Genomic DNA, 11,717 nt, shown 5'->3' on the forward strand with positions numbered 1-11,717 from the left:
TGCTCTTTCCAAGAGACACAGGCCAGCATTTTGTCTGCACAGAACTCTTATCTGCCCACAAGCTCCCTCAGATAGGCGGAGTTCTAGCTGTGTCATGTGTGCCATACCTTAAGTGTTCGGCCAATGCAGTGGATTGGCGTTCTTTATCTCTCCTCCATATGGTGCACATAAGTCTCGTATCAATATCCACTGCCTTCCCGCATGTGTTGGCCACTCGTGGTAGGGTTGGGTGCATAACAGAGCATGATGAGGAGAGGGCTGGAGTAATGTCCCACTCTTCTCAACCAGAATTATTCTCTGAAAGCTAAGAAGCAAAATAGAATACTGACTAAAAGTAATTTTATTTTTTAAAGGAAAAAAATATTCCTTCTTTCAAGATGTAAAAAAAAATCACGAAAGAAAAGAATTTCTAACAAAGGGCTGGCAGAAATCCCTTCATAAATTAAAATTATTTCTGTGTCTTGCTTTTGAAATTTCCAGCACCCTCATCATTTGTTCTTTCTAGTGCCAGTGGGGCCTGGTCACCAGAAACACCAAGTAGTTAAATGATTGCAACTCTTCAGCTCCACCCCCTAACTTCTGACTTCTTGGGGTAGGTATTGGGGGCTGGAGATGGAGCTTTGTAAAAACCCTAGAACTTCTGGGTGAGTAAACAAATTCAGGTGATGGAAGGTACACCTGGAGAGGGTAAATGTAAGTAAAATGCTTTCCTGAGTTCTGTGTACCATTCTAGCAAATTATTGAACCCAAGGAGGTGGTTACAGGAACCCCCAAGTTGTAGCTGGTAGTTCAGAAGTATAGGTGCCCCAGACTTGCAACTGGCATCTGAAGTAAGGGCAGTCTTACGGGATCTGATCCCAGCTCTAGGTAGATGATGTCATAATTGAATTGTTGGACCTGCAGCTGGTATCCAGAGAATCGCTGGTGTCATAGATAACATCCCAGAAGGAGTCAGGAAGGGAGTGGTAGAAAGTACAATTGGAAAGGTGGTTTCATTCACCATGTGAGCAGGATAGGCATGGGCATTGCTACAGGGAAAGACTTCATAATTAAATGCTATAATTTGAATTAAAAATAAATTCACAGGACGCCTGGCTGGCTCAATGGTTGAGTGTCTGCCTTTGACTCAAGGCGTGATCCCGAAGTCTCCGGATCGAGTCCCACATCGAGCTTCCTGCATGGAGCCTGCTTCTGTCTCTGTCTCTGTTTCTACCTCTCTTTCTCTGTGTCTCTCATGAATAAATAAATAAAAATATTTTTTAAAAAAATAAATTAAAATAAATTCAAAAATTGAATGCTATAATTTCAGATATTGGTAACAAGTAGGAAGAAATTAAACGTGATGATGTGATGTAAAGTAAGGTACAGAGGTGAAGATGTTGCTATCGTATATGGTATAATAGTTACCTATTGCTGTGTAACAAATTTTACCCTAAAATTTAGTGGCTTAAAACTATGATAAGCACTTATTAAGTTCACAGTTTCTGTGGATCAGGGATTTGGGACCAGCTTGGCCTGGTGGTTTTGGAGCAGGCTCTCTCGTGAAGTTCTAGTCAAGCTGTCAGACAGGGTTACAGCGTCTGAAGGCTTGACTGGCTCAGGAAGACCCACTTCCAAGGTGCCTCACTCCCATGGCTGCCAGTGGTGCTGGCTGCTGCCTGGAGGCCTTAGTTCTTCTCTACACAGGCCTCTCCATAGGTTGCTTGAGTGTCCTCATGACATGGCGGCGACTGGCTTTCCCAGACGGAGCCATCCAGGAAAGAGAAAGAGGCAGAAACCACCCTTTTTTATAACCTAGCCTTGAAAGTCACATAGTATTCATCACATTCAGTTAGTTAAAAGAGAGTCATTGAGTCCAGTCCCTGTTTTGGGGATAGGAATTAGATTCTGCCCTTTGAAGGGAGAAGTGTTAAGAATGGCATATTTTGAAACCATCACCTAAGGAGTGGTCAAGCGTGCCTCTAGGAGAAAGTGACCATTGAGAACTGAAGTATGGTGCTCAGTCACCCATGTGAGGAGCCAGAGGAAGAACGTTCCAGAGCCAGGGAGCAGCAAGTGCAAAGGCCCACAAAGAGAAAAATCCCATGCGTGATGGGGGGAGTGTGGGAGAAGAGGGGCTAGCTAAAGGGATGGCCAAGTCAGGGCTGGTGAATTTGGCTTCTCACTCCAATGGTGACGAGTAAGCAATGAAAAAGCTGACTTTAAAAGTTCACTGCTCCGGCAGCCTGGGTGGCTCAGCGGTTTAGCGCCACCTTCAGCCCAGGGCATGATCCTGGAGACCGGGGATCGAGTCCCACATCAGGCTTCCTGCATGGAGCCTGCTTCTCCCTCTGCCTGTGTCTTTGCCTCTCTCTCTCTGTGTGTGTTTCTCATGAATGAATAAATAAATAAAATCTTAAAAAAATAAATAAAAGCTCACTTCTCAGTGGGAATGGATTATAGGAGGGCAAGACTTGATGCAGGAATTCCTGGTAGGAAGCTATTGTGGCAATCCTATAAGAAACTGCTTGGGTACTAATGAAGTGAAGTGCAAGATTCAGAGCAGGGGGGAAAAAGGCAGGGTGCCTGGGTGACTCAGTTAGTTAAGCATCTGCCTTCATCTCAGGTTATGATCCCAATGGGATCCAGCCCCACACCAGGTTCCCTGCTCAGCAGGGAGTCTGCTTTTCCCTTTCCCTCTGCCTCTACCCCTGTTCCTTCTATCTCTCTCACTCTCTTTCTCAAATAAATAAAATCTTAAAAGAAAGAAAGAAAAGAAAAGAAAGAAAACAAAAAGAAAAGGCAAAGTTTGCTGAAGGATACTGTAAGGTGTTCCAGAGAAAGCAGTCAAGGAGGACCCCAGAGTTTGAGGCTACATGTAATGGGAGGGGTGAGTGTGTGGTTAGTTTCTGAGGTAGGAAGGCTGGAGCAGGGCAGGCGGGGTGCCGGTGGGGATCAGAAGCTCTGTTTTAGACATGTTCAGCCTCAAGTACTTACTAATCATCTAATCATTGAAAAGGAAGGGGCCATCAAGTCTGGCACTTAGCAAAAATAAATAAATAAGTAAAGCTACATTCAGTGCAGTGGAATAATTTCCTCTATGTTGCCAGACCTAATGGCCATCCTATAGAAGACCTGTGGGTCTTGAGTCTATACATAGAAGCCTGTACAAATTAGGAGGTGGGCTGCAATGCAAGTTAAAAGTATGTATTCAGGGGCACTGGGATGGCTCATTCAGTTAAGCATTGGACTCTTGATTTTGGCTCAGGTCATGATCTCAGGGTTGTAAGAACGAGCCCCACACTCAGTGCAGAGTCTACTTGAGATTCTCTCTCTCCCTCTGCCCCTCCCTCTGCTCACACTCCCTCTAAATACATACATACAATATTTATTTTTTTTATGATTTTATTTATTTATTCATGAGAGACACACAGAAAGAAAGGCAGAGACACAGGCAGAAGGAGAAGCAGGCTCCGTGCAGGGAGCCTGATGTGGGACTCGATCCTGGGTCTCCAGGATCATGCCCCGGACTGAAGGCAGCACTAAACTACTGAGCTACCCAGGGACCCCCTACATACAATCTTTAAAAAAAAAAAAAAAAGAAAGCATATATATTCAGTGCTTGTAATGGGAATGCAGAGGTGGGGTACCTGTCCCAGGTTTGGAGCTGTTGGGAAAGGACTCAGCTGATAGGACTAACTCCGAGTGGAGTGCCATGGGGGAGGAACTACCTTCTGCTCCCACGCTCCTCCAAAGCTGTTCTCACCAACACCACCAGCACCCACATGTTGATATGTCCCCCAGCCATTTCTCAAGCCTCGTCTTACTTAACATCTTGACAAGTAACGTCTGATGTGAGTAACCACTCCCTTCCTGGAAACTCTTCTAACTTCTGTGTGAAATTCCTCCAGGGTTTCCTTTCCAGGCTTCTCTGTCAACTTCTATGCTGCAGTCCTAGGACTTGATCCTGCACCCCCTTCTCACACTTCCAGGGGATGTCATCCTCATGGATGTACCAGCAACCAAATTCCCAGCTCCAACTAAGCACTTTTGAGAACCCAGAGACCCACATCCAACCACCAGTGTGGGCCTGCCTTTGGCACTCTCACAGGCATCTCCAACTCGCTCCATCTAAAACAGACCTCTTCCTCCTCATTAGCCCTGACATCTGCTCTTCTGCTGGAGACGTGGCCCCTGGAAAAGGAATGAAGCTAGGACTTTGGTGTAGCAATGGGGGTGGTGGGAAGGGCTCCTCCTTGAGAAATAACACCAGCAGCTGCATTTATTGAGAGCTTACTGCATGTCACTGTGCTGGGTGCTCACGTGTGTCCTCCTACTGAGTCATTTACAACCACCCCGAGACGGGCACACACACCACTAGGCAGCACTGACAGGATCTGGTGACTGATTAGTAAAAGAGGAACTGCATACTAGAAAATGACTCTATGGTTTTTAAATTGGGTTTATAAACATCATTTCCTTTACTGAAAAGTAGCATGCTAATACACCTTGATATGTATCAGTTAGCTTTTGCTGTATAACAAACCATCACACCTTAGTGGTTTAAAGTCACAGCCATTCATTCAGCTCATCACTGCAGGTATTGGCAAACAGGGCCATTCTGCTGCTGGTCTCAGCTGGGCATGCCCTTCTGGTCTGCACGGAGGCTGCATTCCTGGATGTTAGCTATCTGTCCACTTAGGTGACAGAGGAGATCGGGCCATGTCTCATCATCCAGCAAGCTGTCCCAGACTCGTTCATATGGCACCTGGCAGTGTTCAAAGGAAGAATGCCAGCATGTGAGGCTTCTTAGGGCCCAAGTCGGAAATCACAAGTCACTTCTCCCATGTTCTTTGGCCAGAGCAAGTCACTAGACCAGCCAGGTTCAGGGGATGGAGGAACAGATTCTGTCTCTTGACAGGGGAAGCTGCAGAGAACTGTAGCCATTTCTGCAAACTGCCGCAAGTCTTAGCACAGCTAACCCTGCTTTCATTCTGAATCTGATTTGCTTTTTAAACTTTTTTTGGCCTAATTCAATTTATGGTTATTTTTACCTCCTACAGATTCTATTTCCATCTAATTCATTGTTTCCTAGTCATAAGTCCAATAAGCTTGGAAACTAGATCATCAAATTTCTTTCCACCAATATATATTAATTTAGCACCAAAACAGGGTAGGGTGCCTGGCTGGCTCAGTCTATAGAGCATGCAACTCTTGATCTTGAGGTCATGAGTTCAAGTCCCAGGTTGAGCAGAGAGCTTACTTTAAAAATAAATAAATAAAATTTTTAAATGTTTTAAGAATTTAGTAACAAAAATTTAGTGACAAACTTTAGTAACAAACAAATTAGGTATAAAGAGGCTCTGAGTTGAAGGGGGTGGTTCTCTTTGCAATTTTTAGTACATGTTATTTTGTAACACATATAAGGCTGCCTGGAATCAGGTTTTGCTCACCATTTCTTAGCTTTGTTCCAGATACATGAGACTGCATGATGCCCACTGTTAAATGAGGTGCTCCTAAAAAGGTCAAGCAGGGCTAGAACTTTGGGACCTCAGAAGGAAAGGAATTTATGTGTGGGATTTGAAAAAAGGAAGAAGTGATTCATCTTTTATGCTAATATTTTATGTTTTCATCGCTTTAATTCTAGTTGGATCTGTCATAAGATACAGAGAGATCATACAGTTATTTATTACTCCAAGACCAAGGAGGAAGCAGGGAGGGTGGTTTACATCAGCTGCAGACCCTTTTGGATCTAAAAAAAAGGGGAGAATTAATTTTTTCTCTGTGCAGTGCAGTGTGATGAGATCTCTTTAACCATCTTATCTAAGCAAGCCCTTCCCTATTTTACCTTTTTTTTTAAAAAAATTCTTTTTCTTTTCTTTCTCCCAAATTAACATCACAATTACTCATTTATCCTGTGTAATGGGAGCCTTTTAACCTTGAGAAATGGACCTTGGTCTGTTCCACTTTAAGTCCTCAAATGGTCTTTGACTTCTTTCAGAGTTTGACAAAGTCAGCATTCAATCAGAGTTTGTTGTTTTTGAAGGAACACTGGAGCAAATTTGAAAATTTTTAAACTGTGACTTTAAAACAGCATTGAAATTTTTGCTTTAAGTTCTTAGGAGAGAATTGTGTTTAGAGAACTTTTAAAACAGACAGACACACATTTGTCTGATTAACAAAGAAGCAGGTCACACATTTCCAGGAACCTAACATTTATTGGATCTATTATCACCTTGGTGATAATAGCAGAGTGGGGACTCCACCAGGGGTCAAGCCATGGTCAGAGAAAGTCAGACTTTGTCATAGATCTATTTTAATTGGGACAGCCCCAGGAAGCCCCAGAAGCCATTGGTATTCACCCTAGAAATGTTTGGCCCCAGTGGGGCTCTCTGTATTGAGAGTGAGCCTACATTTATATCACATTTACTAACATGTGCACACTCTCCTCCTACCCCCAATAACTTTAACATAACTTTTTAAAGAGAAACAATAATCAGAGTGAGTATATTTTTAATAGAATTTTTTTTTAAGATTTTATTTATTTATGAGAGACACAGAGAGAGAGAGAGAGAGAGGGGCAGAGACACAGGCAGAGGGAGAAGCAGGCTCCCTGCAGGGAGCCCGATGCAGGACTCTATCCTGGGACTCCAGGATCACGCCCTACCCCCCCACCCCCCCCCACCCCCGGCTGAAGGCAGACGCCAAACCACTGAGCCACCCAGGGATCCCCGTTAATAGAATCTTTTTAAACATGATTCTTTTAAAGTAACTTTTTACAACTAAAAAATCACAGTGCTAATCAAGGAGGAATGCAAATATTTTATTTTTCTTCCAGTGAACAGGATTCTCTAAAATTCTTAAGGTTCTTAAGGTGGGAGCAGAAGAGCGTGGAATATTCTTTCAGTAGGACTTCAAGTCACCTCTTCCTTGAATCTCTTCCCAGGCAGAATTAATTATCAGCCAGTCTTCCCTAATAGGTGCTGTTAGATTATATACCGAGTATCACTCTTCTGAGTGCTGGGAGTCTCATTGCGAACAAGATGGACAAAGTTTTCCCTTCATAGAATCTATGCTGGAAAGAGCAGATAAGCTAATAATCAAACAAATGATACAAATGTCAAACAATGACAATAAGTAGGAGGAAAAAAAGATCCTGAGGGGATAGTGTGTGACCTGTACAGAAAGGCACAGGATTGAGGAGGATGACCATGGCTCCTGTTCCCTGAGGAAGTAAGTGACGGTGGGGTTGAGATCAGAAGGCTTGGGATCTGGGAACAGTTACTGCAGGAGGGAGAAGGTGATGCATCCAGGTGACAGGGAGGAGTTCCGTGGGGATCCGAGTGGGCAAGGGGGACGGTAGCGCAGACGGGATGGGAAGGAAGTAGGCACAGGGTTCTGGGGAGGAGGTCGGAGGCAAGATCGCACAAAAATCGTCTGATTTTCATTTTGCAGCAGAGATGTTGTGGTCTGACAATGAAATGCCAGGTACCTCGCCGTTCCACAGCTGTGCTAGCCACACGTGGCTGTTGATGTTTAAATATAAATTGATGAAAAGTGAAAATTCAGTTCCTTCTCACATTAGACACATGTCAAGCCCTTGGTAGCCACTGCCATGTGCACACAGCTACCATGTTGGGCTATGTGGAACATTCCATCATTGCAAAAAGCTCTATTGAACTGCAGTGCTTCAGAGCTGTGGGCCTGTAGCCCATTCTTTCCAGATTCCTTGGAGGTTCTTTACAAATGCTTTTCTCCTGTCCTGGAAGGGCAACCAAGCCACCTTAAACTTCACTTAAGGCCCATTCTGTTAGGAGCTGGGAGTGGAGAGACATTTTTGTCCTGAAGAAGTTCATAGCTTTCTAGAATTAACCAAGGCCACACTGTCAGACTACAGTATCTCCGATTCTCTCTTCCCTGACAGCTCTATTAGATAAATCTAATAGAGAGCTTTATTAGTCTTCTAGAGAAAGTCATGATCAATGCTGTCTCAGACTCCTGCAGCCTCCTCACAGGTCCCCACACTTCTTTGATTAACTCTAGAACCGAGGCTCTGCCCAGCAGCAAGGTGGTCTACCTTTGAGTCCCTAGCTTCTCTCCAACTTCCACTTTTGTAGCTCATCGCACATTTGTGTGAGGTCTCACTCCTACTAGGGAATACTCATATCTCCACAGGCTGCACTGTGACAGGCAGGCATGACCCCAAACTGTCACTCCTCATTGCTGATCAAGGTGGATAGGATTTTTCTCCTAACTGCTTCCTTAATTCCGGACACAGCACCTCCTACTCTAGTTATTCTTTTCTACCCCAAATGATCACCTGTGGCCTACTGAGGGCCTTCTGCTCCTGTATGAACTCTGCCTCCTCGCCCACCCAGATAGTTCTCCAGTATGTGGGCATCTCACCTTGCACACCCCCTGTAGTTTTCCCCCATCCCAGGGTTATACCACTAAGCAGCCTTGCCATGTTGGTCAAGCTGGCCCAGGGGCTCTCAGAAGCAAGTCTAGCTGCCAGAATGGTACTTTGGGGAGCTCACAGGAGGGCTTTGGCACTGTTGCCTGGTGAGGCAGCACATCTGCAAGGCAGCATTTAGGAAGATGAACCAGACACGGAGGACCGAGGATAGGCTCAGATGCCCCTGGTTCCATCAGCCATGTGTCTGAGACAACCCTCCAGGAGCAATGGCCTCAGCTTCCCTTCCACATGCCCAATCTCAGGCAGGGTCCTCTTTTGACCAACTTTAACCCCAAACCCTCTGGCAAAGGGGATTCAGGGAAATGGTTCCCAGCTTTCCAGTTTGGCACAAGGGATGTGAGGGACAGTCCCTTAGCTACTCAAAAGAGGGAATTTTAAGCAAGAGAAGGGATCAGTCCTCCACATCATCTCCCTCGTCTTTGGGTTGGGAGTTGGCTTGGCTTTGGTCAGGACATTTGGGAAAGCATGTGTGCACAGGCCACCCCTCGTGTGCGCTGCTCAGAGCCCCCGCACTGCTCCCCCTTTGAACTCATCTCCCCCTGGGCCTCGAAAGTAAAGTGCTGCTCTTCTCTTCGGCTGCAAAAACAAGGTGCCGGCAGATCTTCAGCTGATAAAAACCTGATAAGGCTGTCATTGCCGATGCCTTGTAGGAAGGATTGAGATAGCATATCCCGCGGTAAAAACAAGAGTAAAATAGTTCTGAGAACCGTGAAACTGTCATCCTTTCTCTAAATGACTTAATTCAACAGACAGATGGTTTTCAATCACTGGCCTCCTTTTCTAGGCCTCTGAGTGCCAAGATCTTTTTTATGTTAATGTGAGGAGCACTGCTACTCCCTGGGCCCTGGCCGGATCCAGCCACTATGCGGCCCACTGGACAGCACTGCCCCCTTCTACTGGCCCCAGTCCCCAGCGTGGGTGGGACCTGTGTGAGGTCTGGTAGCCAGGAAGTAGCAGGACTAAGATTTGAACCCAGGGAGGACATTCAGAGGGAGTGACACTAAAAGGGGCATCTGGAGGCTGAAAAATACTCAAGGTGAGCAACTGAGTCACTCTAGGTGAGTGACTGCAGCTGTATCATGAAGGATGCCGAGGGACGGTGATGTCAGGGCTCAGCAGGTGACACCATGGCTGCACCTCCAGGGCAGCCCCAGTATATTCAGGCCACTGTGGATAGCAGTCTCTTTACTTCTCCCTCCTTCACCTCTATTCCTTCCTTCCTTCATCTCCATATATTCATATTTTCTGTCTTTCTCATGTGTGATCCCTCCCCACACACTTTGTAATAGAATATGCAACTTGTTCATCCAACTGTTAAGTCCTAACTGTGAGCAAACCCTAGCACGTGTAGTGAAAGCTGTGTAGACAAACCCAAACGGGGACCCTATTCTTTAGGGGTTTCTTAGCTCTCAGTTTTATGAGGGAGGGAGTTTCTACTTGCAGAAATGGCCTTGGAAGTATGTAGGATCATGTCTGCTCCTGGTAGCAAGCATGGCCTTCCCACCATGTTTGACAGTGGCTCCTGGAACCCATGTTCCCAAACTGCTGCAGATGGGCCTGTGCTCATCCGGTGCATGCAGACAACATGGTTAAGACTTGCCTTTGGGAAGGGGAGTGAAGGAGGAAAGCTCACCATCTTGGGGGACAGCTCTGCAGTTCTCCTCTGTGTGAAGTCAGTGAAGGGCTGGCATATGGGGGCAGCAGTCCCCCGGGACCCAGGACAGCATTCAGAAACCTGGTGAAACTGCCACAGTGCTGTCCAGTACTGTACAATATTGACCAGTCAGAAGAACCGAACATATATTCTCCTGAGGCAGGAACAGGGATTTGGGGCAACTTTTTGTTTTTTTCTGCCTTCCAGCCCCTGCCCAACTTGGCCAGTCATCTCAGCAAGGTAGAGGAGCCAACACTGGTGGGAGCCAGGGTGTCAGGCCTGGTCTGAGGCCAGAGAGTGCCTTGATGAGGGCATTTCCTGCCTCTCCTGCCCCGTGCATCAGACTCCTCAGGACTGTCAGTACAGCTGGGATTGATGGTTTTCTCTCTCCCTCTCTCTCAGGGTCAGGTGTGGATTAATGGCTTTAACCTCGGTCGATATTGGCCAGCGCGGGGCCCCCAGATGACTTTGTTTGTGCCACGGCACATCCTGGTGACATCAACCCCAAACACCATCATGGTGCTGGAACTGGAGCACGCGCCCTGTGGTGACAGTGGCCCAGAAGTGTGCACCGTGGAGTTTGTGGACAGGCCGGTTATCGGTGCCCCTCCAACCCCTGGTCATCCCCCTCCAAACCTGTCCTATCGAGACTTGAGACTGGACTATGTCTGATGATGAAACACTGTGACCCATTGGAGTTTCAGCCTTGCACATACCTCACCTATCCCCCCGTGTAATGCCAACACTCACTGGAAAGTTCAACTGGAAAATAGATTTAGAATGTGCATTTTCTCCTGAGGTTTCCAGGCAGCCTGGTAGTGCCCAAGCCTCCACTGGCAGGGGCCACCATGAATGCATGATGAGGGCAGTGGCACACAGTTTGGAATGGAAGCTCTGAAGGTGTTCCTGATTTTTATTTTGGAGGAATCATGTTGTCTTTTTGTTGAATAAAATTTGTATTCAATGATGATACTGTTTTGCATGTTGAGCAGATATTAAATTATAGGCTCTGATTTAAATCATAACTAGACTTGAGTGGGTCGAATAAGCCACTTCACTAACTGCGGTTCAAAGGAATGGAAAATCGTCTTGGTTTGATCTAGTGGACTACTACTTCTCTGATCCTCATTTGACTTCCTTTTGTGTTTCTGTGATGTCTACTAGGTGGCCCATAAATGCAACTCAAAACCATTATGCAAAAACCTAAATGACCAGCCTGGAGGCTGTACATAGTCTGGCACCTCTGCACAGGGAGACAACTATGTGGCCACTAAACTGATGATGTAGATATGTCATATTTTCATGATATGCTGTGTGAAAAAAGCAGATTACTTAAATGCGGTCCTGCTTTCTGTGTTTAGACATAAGAACTGCACCTATCCACACAACATAGGTGTGAACGAATGTTGGTAGACACCCCTACACGTGAGTGAGGGTACATACATGGATATATAGGGACGTGTGATTGCAGACTATGCATGCCCTGCCATGGGGCAGTAGCTCTCATTTGTTGAGCTCTTGTCTGATACCATGCCCGGTTCTGAGCACAGTATATGTTTAATTTACTCGTCCCTCACAAGAACTGAGGAAATGCATCATCATCTTCCC

General features: G+C 45.9%; 1 protein-coding gene across 2 annotated transcripts in view; it reads left to right on the plus strand.

Annotated features, from left to right (window-relative positions):
- The window catches only part of GLB1 (galactosidase beta 1), an 82,665-nt gene extending 71,534 nt beyond the window's left edge, over positions 1–11,131 (plus strand). The window contains exon 16 of one of the 2 annotated variants that reach the window (XM_041734620.1): positions 10,512–11,131. In XM_041734620.1, coding sequence (XP_041590554.1) covers positions 10,512–10,781 — 270 coding nt within the window. In that variant the 3' untranslated portion in view covers positions 10,782–11,131. Of the gene's footprint in view, positions 1–1,086; positions 1,148–10,511 lie in introns of those variants that run through there. The other variant, XM_041734621.1, reaches the window with a different exon arrangement.
- The last annotated feature ends 586 nt before the right edge of the window (positions 11,132–11,717 follow it).

The sequence above is a fragment of the Vulpes lagopus genome, chromosome 19 (genome assembly GCF_018345385.1).
Source record: "Vulpes lagopus strain Blue_001 chromosome 19, ASM1834538v1, whole genome shotgun sequence".
In the NCBI taxonomy this organism is placed as follows: domain Eukaryota; kingdom Metazoa; phylum Chordata; class Mammalia; order Carnivora; family Canidae; genus Vulpes; species Vulpes lagopus.